The sequence below is a fragment of the Chinchilla lanigera genome, unplaced genomic scaffold, assembly GCF_000276665.1.
Source record: "Chinchilla lanigera isolate Chin_1 unplaced genomic scaffold, ChiLan1.0 scaffold00173, whole genome shotgun sequence".
In the NCBI taxonomy this organism is placed as follows: domain Eukaryota; kingdom Metazoa; phylum Chordata; class Mammalia; order Rodentia; family Chinchillidae; genus Chinchilla; species Chinchilla lanigera.
Window position 1 is genome coordinate 751,558 of NW_004955574.1, and position 12,136 is coordinate 763,693.

Here is a 12,136-nt window from a genome sequence, read left to right on the forward strand (position 1 = left end):
CTGCAACACGGCACAAGTTCAGTAAGTGGCTGTCTCTTCATTTGGAGAGAAGAGGTTTAGGTGGGTTTGTTCATCAGTCTGTCACCCAGCAAGCATCTGTTGAGGACCTGCATGCCGGGCAGGCTTTGTCTAGAACATGTGCCACCCTCAAGGGAGCCAACTTGAGTTCTCCCCAGCTAGCGCTCCTGTTTCACTTACACACAGGGAGCCCAAGCTTCGCAGAGCGGTGACTTGCCGAGGATCAGCCCCGCCCCGCCAGGCCAAGGCCTAGATTTGCGCTCCAAAGGCATCCTGGCAGAGCAGGCCAACTGCCTCGCTTGGTTGGGGTGGGGGCTGCAGTAGGAACCCACACACACACACCATGTAGGGCCACTGAGGTCGGTACAGTGTCGATTCTGTCACCACATCCGGGGGCTGGGGTGGGGAAGGAAGTCTGAGGCTGGAGCGAAAACCCAAACCACCATCTGGGAAAGCTGCACAGCTGAAGTATGAGGGGAGCAAGGCCACGTGGGGCCCACGGCCGGGCTCCAGGCCATCACCTTCCCACCTGCACCTTTGTCCAGATGGGCCAGTGAACACCACAGTGAGTGCCAACCCCACGGGCCTCCAGCCCCTCAAAGGTTCTACCAGGAAGGCGAATGTGGGCATCACCACCATATCTCGGAGGGGCTGGGAGAAGGTGGAGGCCTCAGAGCAGGCTGAGGAAGGGACAGGAACCACTTTCTGACCCTGCGGATCCGGGCAGCCCCTCCTGCTCTGCATCTGCTGAGGCTGTGGGCACTTTGAGCCAGATACCCAGCTGAGCTCAGCTCGGCTTCTCAGAAGCACAGAGTATACACTACAAAAAGGGAAGGGAGGGTCTCCGCACCCCCTCAGGGCCTGAGGCATCCGAGTCCTCAGGGACCCTCCTGAAGGGCTGGCAGGCTGCTTTCCCTTCCTGCCCTGAGGGCCAGGGTGTAGGGTGCAACCAGGAAGGGCAAGGGCTCAGTTCTCAGCACCAGCCAGCACCATACACCCAAGCAGGTCCTCAGCTGAACTGTCCCATCACGGCAGCCGCTTGCCAGACCTGCCCCTGGGGACAGTGCACTTAGGGACAGAAAGGAGGGGCACAGGAGATTCGGCCTTATGCCCCGCTTCCGCCTCTTCACTCACACCCTCCCAAACTCTGGGCCCCTCTCTGCGCCACCCCAACCCCAAGCCTTTCATATCCCTTCTCAGACTCAACCCGACTTAGAGGCGGTGACTCCTCCCAAAAAGTCCCCATCCCCTCAACAGATGGCACGGGCACCATCTTACTCCAAAGGGTTTATTGAGACAAGTTTTCACGTACAAGTTCAGGGCAGAGGGTGGCTTATAAACAGGAAGCTGAAGGAGGGATCAAGCGCTTGGGCGCAGGGTAGAACCCAAATAAAGAGTGAAATAAATAGAGGCAAAATGTGGAGCTAGGAGGAGACGGACAAAGACTATCACACAGTGATAACGGGGGGGGGCATTAAAATCCCGTCCATTTACACAGATATACAGGGAGCTACGCGGGGTCTCCACTTCACCCCTGTGCCTCAGGGAAGGGCACCCTGCGAGTGTGGGGGCACACTCCTGGCCCTGGAGGTTAGTGTCTGGAAGCAGTCGAGGGGCTAAGGGGTGGGCCAGGAGGGCTCCCACTGCCACAGGGATCCCCATGGAGGAGGGGTGTCAGGAAACCCCTCCCAGCACAGCTCCCACAGGCCAGGGGTGGGGGTCAAGGGGGAAAACCTGGCACCTTCTGGCATCTTGGAAAAACTGATCCCCGAAGACTCCGGCCCTGGCTGAGCTGCACATGAGAGGGCAGCTGGTGTCTGAGACCCCGGTAGTGACTCCTGCAGGGCTGTCCCCGGGCCAGTGTGTGGGGACAAGAGCTGCGCAAGACCATTCCCAGGACCAGGCCCTTAGTTAGCACCACCAGGCTCCACAGCAGGTGGAGAGAGGCTGCCTCGAGCCTCCAAGTGAGGCTGCAGCCACCTGTGGGGGGCAGAGCAGACTGGACTACCACCCTGGGGCATCTCCTCAGGTTCAGCCTCCTTTCTGTGGCCCGGGGCAACCCTGGCCATCCTCACAGGACTGTGGGGCTTAGCACGCCCAAGTACCAGGCAGAGGGCCAGTGCAGGCTTTCACCTCAGCCCCGCCCCCCAGCCCTGCTCCTCAGCCAGTGTGGTGGCCAGAGCCGGGCCAGGTGGGCATCATACGAAGACCTTGGCCAGGGCGTCAGCGCCAGCACTGGCGATAAGGGCCTTGCTGGGGTGGCAGGCAACAGCGTGGATGGCCTCCTCATGCTTCTTGCGGTGGGCTGTGATCTCCTGCACACAGGTCTTGTTGTCCAGGCTCCACAGGCGCAGGGAGCAGTCATGGCCTGGGGGACAGGGACCTGTCACTGAGGTCCTCACTCATACCCCCCCTCTTTGTTTTGTCTTATCTTTTTGAGACAGGGTCTCGCTATGCAGTTCAGGCTGGCCTTGAGCTCACTTTGTAGTCCAGGCTGGTCTCAAACTTGCAACGATCCTCCTGCCTCAGCCTCCTGAGTGCTGGGATTACAGACCTGGGGGCCACGGGAGCCAGTCCCATCCCCGGGCAATACTACTGCTTCTGCAGGGCAGTAAATGGGAAAATGCCCTGTACACTTGCCCAAGTGTCTGCAACTTGATTCTTTTTTTTTTTTCCGGTACCAGGAACCAAACTCACGACCTCACGCTTGCCAGGCAGGCGCTGTGCCGCTGAGCTAAATCCCCAGCCCTAATTCTTAGTCTCCCCTGGAGCCCCAAGTGAGGGAGGGGTTCAAAAGCTGGGTATGAGGGCTGGGCGTCGTGGCTCACGCTGTGGTGAGTCACCCGAACCAGCCCCTCACCATCACTGCCCATGATGACAGGGGCATCCGCTTCCTGGACAATCGGACAGGTGAGGCCCCAGCCTCAACCTCCTGAGTGCTGGGATTACAAGCGTGAGCCACGACGCCCAGCCCTCATACCCAGCTTTTGAACCCCTCCCTCACTTGGCCTCCTCCAGAGACATGCGCGTGCCTCCAGCAGGTTCTGAGCACAGAGCTGCGTTGTAACCACTGTTGTGACCACCACTGCTCCTGCCCCTGCTCAGCCCCAGCCCCAAGGAGCTCCTACAGCGCGTGCCCACGCCTTTAGCCCAGCTCTCCTCTCTGTCCCTTTCTTCTCACTCTGGGGAGAAGGGACCACCAAGAGAGACCAACTTACTTCCTGACATTAGGAACACGCCATTGGGGTCCACGGCTAGGCAGGTGACCGCATCCAAGTGGGCAACCATGGAGTGCACCAATTTACCTAAAGGAGAGAGGGTGGTGGCAGGTCCCCTTCCCACTCTGGGCCTTGCCTGGAAAGCAACGGGGCTGGAAGAAGCTCTGAGAACATCTGTGGATACCAGGTTCCTCCTGCCCCCAGCACAGCCAGGGCTGGGGCCTCACCTGTCCGATTGTCCAGGAAGCGGATGCCCCTGTCATCATGGGCAGTGATGGTGAGGGGCTGGTTCGGGTGACTCACCACCTGGTTGATCTGGCTCGGGCCTAGGAGGTAAAGGGGGCAGAGGGAAGGTCACTAGGAGACATCAGGGAGACCGAGACAGAGCCAAGACTGGGGCACCAATGCCCTACCCCCGCACCTTTGCCTGGGGGCCACGGGAGCCAGTCCCATCCCCGGGCAATACTACTGCTTCTGCAGGGCAGTAAATGGGAAAATGCCCTATACACTTGCCCAAGTGTCCGTGACTTGATTCTTTTTTTTTTTTTTTCCGGTACCAGAAATCGAACTCACGACATCACGCTTGCCCGGCAGGCGCTGTGCCGCTGAGCTAAATCCCCAGCCCTAATTCTTAGTCTCCCCTTGGTCTCCTGTGTTTCAGGGCCACCCGAGCCCCCACTGAATTTAATTTTCTTCCTACTTGGGTCCAGAAAGGCCCAAGAGTCATTCTGATCTGACAGTCTCAAAAGCTATGGGAGGAAAGGAAATCCTTGTAGGCATTCAGGCCCCAGTCCCACTGGCCTGCCTAGCCCTCCCTTACCGCTGCTCCCCCGGGACTCCAGCATGAGGAGGGTGCTGCCAGCCTCTAGGTCATACAGGATGGTGTCGCCAGAACGGAAGGAGGCCACGACGTGGGCAGGCTCGGTGCTGGTGAAGGCCACTGAAGTGGGGACCCCGTGCTCTGAGGACAGAGGGGAGGAGGCTGTCCCATGGCCTGGCCCCACACTGGAGCTGGGGCCTCTGCAGCACCCACTCGTCCTCCCAAGCCTCTGGCTGCCCCTCGCTTGTGAGGAGCTTGGCCCTGCTCACCGCTGGCTGTGGGGAAGGTACAGAGGCAGGCTGGGCTGCTGCTAGGGTCCCAGATGCGCACGGTGCCATCAGCAGAGCAGGAGGCGAGGCGCTGGGAGGTGGGACTGAAGGCCAAGCCCCACACGGCATCCCCGTGGCCCTCCAGGACGTGGCTCAGGACGCTGGGATCTGGGCCGGTAGGGAAGGAAATGGGCTGTGTTAGGACCGCAGGCTCCAAGACAGCCTAGAGCCGGACCAGGTGGCTGGGCCAAGGCAGCCCTCAGGGGCTTCATGCCCAAGCCTGGCCCCCAGCCATCCACACTGAGGACCTGCACCCCATTGGCTGCTCACAATGACTGACCACCAGAGCTTCTGGGCAACATCGGGCTCTAGAGCCCCCACAAGCTTCAGGAGCCGGGGGTTTCCCTGTTCACTGCTATCTCTGCAGGGCCCAGAAACCAGCTGTTCAGTGGTAGCCCTGGAGCCCCAAGGCCGTGATGGCCTGGTGTGTGGAGCACACACAGCCTCTGCTCACACCAGTAGCCTCCTAGGCTGTGCAGTCTTCTCTGCCTGAGCTTTGGTGGGGCCAGGCTCTGCCCGCTGTCTCCACAGCCTGCCACTGCAAAGCCCCGCCACTGCTTCCCTGCCACCAACTCAGCACAGGTGGCCCTGGCCGAGCCTGTTGACACCTGGAGTGTGGTAGCTCCCCTGGCTGGGTCTGACCCTCGACCTTGCACAGGGTGACTCACAAGAGCTCTGGACTTTGCCATGACGAGGCACAGCACCAGGCCATGTGTGTCAGTGCAGAGACATCAGGGGGTGGGGCAAGAGACACAACTGCCTTGGCATGTGCTGCTCCCTGGCCTTGGTGACCTGGCCTCTGCTTTCCCACAGCCAGGTCATGCCCATCCTCCCTACAGGGTGCAAGCACCCAGTGCCGGTGGCAGGGGTGTGAGGCGGCAGTGGGAGGGAACACAGGGGTCGTCCTCACCGTAACCATCGTAGGGATCCATGTTGAGGTCTGGAATCTTCCAGCTGTGGATGCGGGCGTCGGCACCACCACTGTAGCAGTATTCACTGTTGCTGCCCACAGCCACCGCCAGCACAGGGCCCCTGTGGGGCAAAGGTGGGTGAGAGAAGGCGAGCAACAAGCCCACACGCCCGCCCTCACAGACCTCGCTGGTATTCTTCAAGGACAGCCAAAAGGAATTCAGCGTATGGGGTCTGGCTGTGCCCCCTAGATAAGGCACCTGTCCCCCACCCCCCACCTGTCTCTGACATACCAACCCAACTGGGCCCAGAAGTGAGGAAGTATGCAAAGGGGTGTTGACATGGAGTAGGGGATCCTGTGGGTGGGAGGTGGCCAGGGTTACACACATAGCCAGAAGACAGAGTTCCTGGCAGATACAGTCAACACATACCTGTGACCCCGGAAGGCGTGGATTGGTTCCACATCCAGTGCAGCATTCCTGCGGGAGACAGAGGAACTAGGTGTCACCAAGACCCCTGGGCCGGGGCTGGGCCCGCCCTGCCAGGCTGCCACCCTCACGCCCTCACTTCTTGGCCGTGACTGCCTTCTGCAGGTTCCAGAGCTTGAGAGTGCCATCCTCGGAGGCGGTGAGCAGTGCCGACTGGCTGTGATGGAAAGCCAGGGAGCGGATGCCATCGTAGTGCGAGCGTAAGGTGAACTTGGGGTTCCATGTCTTCTTGAAGGCATCTTTGCTCTCAGACAGCTGGGGGGAGGGGAGCTGCCTCAGTGTCCCCTTGTCATCCTGGCAGTCACGCAGAGACTGACACTGGGCCTCATGACTCCTCTCTCCCACACCCAGACCGTGGCTCGGGCCTTGCAGAGTGGTTCCTGCCCTGACGGGCCCTGATACTCCCTTCCTGTGTCCACTCAGCAAGTTCCTGCAGGGTGTCAGGGTCTGGGCAGATAAAGGTAGGCCTCAACTTTGCCTCTTGCAGTTAGGGAACCGGGATATACAAGCAGATGCTAAGTGCACAGGATCATGAGCTCCGAACAGTGTTATGACCAAAGATGCACGGGGATGGGACACCAGGTAGCCAGGCTCTTCTGCGGGGGCCAATGGCTCTCCTGAGGTAGTGACAAGTGAGCAGAACTTAATTCAAACTGGAGAAGGAAGCAGCATGTGCAGCAGCCCTGAAGTAGGAGGCAGCAAGGGCAGGGGCCAGGTTCTGAGAGACAGTAGCAATGGATGCCCGCAGCCAGGAAAGTGGCAGAGAAGGCCAGAATGGTCCACAAAAGCCAAAGGCTGAGCCACATTCAGAAATCTGTGCTGCATCCTAAGAAAAATCCTTAGGGAAATGGGGAGCCACAAAAGGTTCACAGCGGGGAATCGACAGGGCTGGCTCTGGCCATCCCTGGGAGGCTTGGATTAGAAGAAGGAAAATAGCAGCAGAGACAGGATAAGACGTCATGCAACCCAGGAGCAAGGACACTGAGATCAGACACCTGACTGTGTAGCTGAGACAGGTGAGTGGGGAGATCTGGGAGTAAACCAATAGCCTCTGCAGGGTCCCTAAGGTCCTGCACAGCCCTGATGGAGCCCAGTGGCTGAGTGGGGATCCAGGTAGGACAGGCTTTTGAAACACAATGAGCTGAATGTCAGGCGGCGCCCAGTGCCCCGTCCAAGATGGGGTTCACACTGGATGAACCACTTCCTCTGGTCTCAGGGCACCCCAAGCCCCAACCTCAGGCACCATTCATGCCACAAGACTTTGCAGCCAGACGATCTGTGGCTGTGTGGCACTCCTGCCCCCTCCAGGCTCCCCAGGGCAGTGACATCTGGGGCACACAGCAGACCACAGGGCACGCACTGCAGGCTCAGACCCTGTGCTCACCTCACTTCCACACTGCGTTCCCAGCCTCACGGGGGCCACCACCACCTGAGGTTCTGTTCTGCTCAGGGAAACACACATGCACACCTATCTGAGGGTCCCCGTGGCCAGAGCCTGTCTGCTCAGCGCACAGCCCTGGCCACAGGGTTCCATCACTCCAGCCAACTAGTCCATGCCAGACTAGTCTGACCTGGGCAGAGCTCTGGCTTGAGGCCCCAAATTACCAGAAGTGGGAGGGTTGCTGAACAGGGAAACCAATACTGTAAGACCCAGGCTCAAGTCCTGTAGGCTCTGCACCTCCATGACTGTGGCCAGGTCCCTCCACTGTCCGCTCTGCACCCAGCTGTAAAACGGGATCAGCAGGAAGAGCCACCTCCTACGGCTGGGGAATGACCTCATGCAGTCCTCACACAGAAGGGACTGACCCTAAGCCTGGCACAGCATGGTTAGAGACTGCCAAGGGCTGACAAGTTGTGATGCCCGGGGGGGGGGGGCACCCCAAGAACTTACATCACAGCTGAGGTCGTTGTCGTTGGTGACGGTGAGATCTGCCAAGTCCCCCAGGCTCACCTCCCCGCCCCCGATAGTGTCCATGATGAAAACGTCTGAGGAGAAGCCAAAGGAACCTGGTAGGGGGAGGGGAGGGAGGGGCAGAAAGGGCCGGGGAGAGAGAGAGAAGCAGAGAGAGGCAGAGAGGGAGATAAGAAACGAGAAAGAGAGGGGAGAGGACGAGACCGAGAATCACAGCTGGAAAGGAAGAGACAGAGACAGACAGGGCAGGACAGACAAAAAAAGGGAGACAGAGACAGACAGACGAACTTTTGGGACAAGGGAGGCTGCAGACTGGAGGCTGGGCCTCGCCCCCAAGGACACAGAAGCCCTGGGCTTAGCTCTGCAGCCTCCTCTGCCATGGACCCAAGGGCCTGGGGTATGGGGGTTACCTTCGTGGGGCCGGGGCTGGGGTGTGCCAGGAGGTGGGCCTGTCACTTTGGGGGGCAGCCCATCCACGTCCCGAAGGTCAGCCAGAATTCCCTGGAGTTTGACTCGACGGCTCTCTGCAGGTATGAGACACAGAGCAGAGTTGCCCACCAGTTCCAGTCTTGTGGGCCCCCATCCCCACCCCAAGTGCAGCAGACCCGGCTGCACCTGTGAGGGGGGGAGAAGCTCTTCCCAGGCAGGAGACAGCGGAAACTGAGGCAGGCAGGGACTCTATGAGGTGGTGGGCATGTCCCTGCCCTGGGCTCAGGCCCGAGTCTCTCACTGAACATGACCCCGATGGCCCTCCGGGGGGGTCCACAGGACAAGGAGGAAGATGCACCCTCCCCCACCTGCCTCTCCCCGCCAGGCTCTCATCCTGTTCCCTCCTTGAGCTTGACCAGAACTGACTGCTCCCTGCAGAAGCCTGGAGGCTTTGCTTCAGGAAAAGCTGCCCTGCCTGTAGACCCGGGACTTTCCAGGGAAGGGGAAGGGGCTGGCAGCCAGCTGGGCCTCCAGGCTCCTCGGGCCTCTCCTCTCGGGAAGCATATCCATCCGGTGGGAAGACCTGGCAGGAAGCAGCTGCAGGGGCTGCCTGTGCAAGGGGGAGGATCTGGGCCCACCCCATCCTCAAGGAGGAAAGCCAGACAGCCAACTCACCCAGGTCGTGGGGGTTCCCCTCACTGGCACAGCGCCGAGGGCCTGGAGACCCTTCCCCGTCCTCTCCTGAGCCCAGGAAGTCAAACTCATTGATGGCATCCTCGGAGTCATCCTCCTCATCCTCGTCCTCCATCTCAGGCACAAGGGCCTTGGACGGGAGCTAGAGTATGGACCAAACCAGGCAGGGGCTTGGGTCCAGACACCAGCGCCACCCAGTCTTGGCCCCAGGAACAGACAAGCCAGGATTACTGCCCTCTTCTGTCCCTCAGACACTTTCTGCCTTGGATACCTCCCCCAGGGGCCTTTGGGGGGGGCCGCCCCCTCAGCCCGGCTTTGAAGACCCCTTTGGCTGTGCACTCCACTCAGAACACTGTGTGCCCTCCCGCACATGCTTCTCAGAGAGTCAGCAACCATGGGGAGCTGGTGGACTGTGTCTGCATGTGCAAGAGGGTGAGCAGAGACGCAGTTAAAGGGTAAAAGACGGCCGGGAATGTAACTCAGTGGCACAAGTGCCTGCCTGGCAAGCGCAAGGTCCTGAGTTCGATTCCCAGTACCAAAAAAAAAAAAAAAATTATGGTCTCAAAGGGTAAAAAAGCAGAGCCAGTGTCTTACCTACCAGAGCAGCAGTGATGAGAACAGTGAACATGGCCACACTGCCAGCCTCCCTGCCTGACAAGAGCAACTGACCCTGGTGGGGTGAGCTTTGTACACTGGCTTCACCGTAACCGCCAGGACTGTGGGCAACCACTGAGACTCCTGCAGGGATCAGTCTCAGCCTCTTACAAGTGCTGAGGAGAATGAGCAGAGTAAAGGACCCCCTCACCCTAAGTCACCAAGTCCCAGCCAGGCCCATGCCCACGGCAGCCTTAGCAACCTGCAGGGCAGGTCTCGGGCCAGGGGTGGAGGTAACACCAGACTTTCTGGGTCTCAAATGGCCAAGCTCAAGCCTGCAGAGGGGACCAGAGGAGTGGGACAGAGGCCCTGGTCAAGGTTTAGAGTGCAGCATGCCCAGCGAGGCCCTGACCGGGGTAGGAGCTCTGAGAGGGCAACAGTCACAGGAGCCCTGAAGACTGCACGAGCGCCCCGCCCAGCTGCACTCCTAATGCTGGCTGACACATGACACCTTGTGGGCTGTGGCAGGGCAGCCACTGCTCAGCAAAGGACTTGCTACACATCCACTCAGTTTCATCAAGTCCTCCAGCCAGAGCCAGGTGGCCTTGGCGTAGGCCCAGCCGGAGACAAGGCAGGTCTCCCGGGTCACAGTCTGGGTGCATAGCTAAGCCACAGAAGGTCTGCTGTGTGCAGAGGGCCTGGGAGACCCCTACCTATGAGCCAGCTAAAAGAGCACAAGAGACAAGTGTAGTGACAGTTGCAAAGGCCTAAGGGAGTACCAAAAAACCAGTGGTTGCTGGGTGTGGTGGCACACGCCTGTTATCGCAGCACTCAGAAGGCTGAGGCAGGAGGGTCATTGAGTTCAAGGCCAGCTTGGGCTACATAGTAAGTTGAAGACTAACCCGAACTATATATATATAGTAAGACCTTGTTTAAAAAAAAAAAAAAAAAAAAAGAACAGGGCCAGTTTCCCAGAGGAACATGAAAAAGAGTAAAAATCCCAAGGGGGCAGGAGGGACCAGGATTCTGGGCCAGGCAACAAGGTGAGAGGCCCCACTCAAACACCCTGTGCTTCTACTAATCCTCTTCTAGGGCTCAACACTGGAGAGACTGGAGAGAAGGGGTACAGAGCCACCACCAGTAAAGTCAGGTCTGGGAAAGAGGGGCCCAGGGTGAGATGGGGAAGGACAGAGGGGTCCCAGCAGAGGCCACCACTGGAAGGCTGCACTCCCCAAAAGCCCCAAGGATCCCCTCCAAGGCCTCCTTCTGGGCTTACACCTCTGCCTGCACCATGGCCATCCCTGTGCACACAAGAGTTGACAAGAACACAAACTGCTCTATGGGGTCCAGACCTGTGTGCCTCTTTGTCCCTGCTGCCTGCACAGAGCTCGCCTGGAAACACCCTGTCACTCACCAGACAGGAACCTGCTGTGTCCAAGGACAGCGTCCTTGTGATGGCAGAGACACAGGGCCCTGGCAAGCAAGGCCCAGTGGGAAATGTGGAGGCTGCACTAGGATCGACACCCTGAGGCCATACTGAGAGGGTTCCTAGGCCTGGATCCCAACACCAACAGCAGACTGGACACCTACAACCTTGAGAATCCCCAGGCTGAATGAACACTGGGCCTAGCCACACTCATTCCATTTATAAATATTTACTGAGAGGCTGGGCATATTCTTGGAGGCTGAGGCAGGAGAATCACAAGTTGGAGCCCAGTTTGGGCAAAATAAAAAACAAGGGCTAGAGATGTAGCTCAGCATAAAGGCCCTGAGTTAAATCTCTAGCACCACTAAATAAATAAATAAATAAATAAATAAATAAATAAATCTTTTAAAAATTACTTTGTGGAACACTCTTTTTAAGGCACATAAAGCTGCAAAGCCCCTGCGTGGTGGAGGAGCAGACAGAGACCAACAGTCACAGTGAGACCCTGCAACTCCACTCAGGCACGACAGCGCAGAAATGGTCCTTAGGACAGAGTGAACTGAGGAAGGGAGGTCACAGAGTGTTGGGGTGCCAGGGCAAGAGGTAGGCAGAGGTAAAGACTCGACAGCAGAGACCAGCACGTCTGCTGTCAGAGGTAAGAGCTTGGCTGCAGGAGGGGACCCAGCTGTGACAGCACTGGATGGGGCGGGGGGTGTTCACCTTCACACGCTGCTTCTTGTGCTGCACACTGTCCAGCTCATCGTCCTCATCGCTGTCCTCATCCTCGCAGTTCTGCAGGAAGGGGATCTGCTCCAATACTGAGCCACCCAGACGCTCTTTGCCATCTTTGCCTGCTGCGTTCCTGCCCACAACAGGGGTGTAGATGGGACATTAGCCCCACCAAGCAAACAAAGCCCAGATGGAGGGCACTCGGGCTTCGTTGCAGAGCCTGGACTCAGCTAAGCCCCTGAGCAAGAGAGCCTTGATCCTGACTGGATGGCTCGACTCAGCCATACCCCATAAGAACCCTCATCCAGACCAAGATCCAGGCCCCCGCCTAAGCACACCTGCCCACAGGGACCAAGTCAGGAGAAAAGCATACCCGTTACCCCAGCACTTAGGGAGGCTGAAGCAGGAGGATCACAAGTTCTGGCCTAGCCTATAATCCCAGCACTCAGGAGGCTGAGGCAGGAGGATTACGGCAAGTTTAAGGTCAGCCTGGGCTACAGTATAGTGAGTTCAAGGCCAACCTGGACTACATAGCAAAACCCTGTCTCAAAAAGAAAAAAAGAGAAAAATT

General features: G+C 58.6%; 1 protein-coding gene across 1 annotated transcript in view; it reads right to left on the reverse strand.

Moving 5' to 3' along the window:
- Positions 1-1,290: 1,290 nt before the first annotated feature.
- Positions 1,291-12,136, reverse strand: part of Strn4 (striatin, calmodulin binding protein 4) — a gene marked incomplete at its 5' end in the record, with an annotated part of 18,817 nt that continues 7,971 nt past the window's right edge. Inside the window, 12 exon segments of the mRNA XM_013509558.1 lie at positions 1,291-2,386; positions 3,237-3,323; positions 3,464-3,562; positions 4,057-4,197; positions 4,326-4,493; positions 5,296-5,417; positions 5,726-5,773; positions 5,862-6,037; positions 7,674-7,789; positions 8,105-8,218; positions 8,799-8,958; positions 11,557-11,698. Coding sequence (XP_013365012.1) covers positions 2,217-2,386; positions 3,237-3,323; positions 3,464-3,562; positions 4,057-4,197; positions 4,326-4,493; positions 5,296-5,417; positions 5,726-5,773; positions 5,862-6,037; positions 7,674-7,789; positions 8,105-8,218; positions 8,799-8,958; positions 11,557-11,698 — 1,543 coding nt within the window.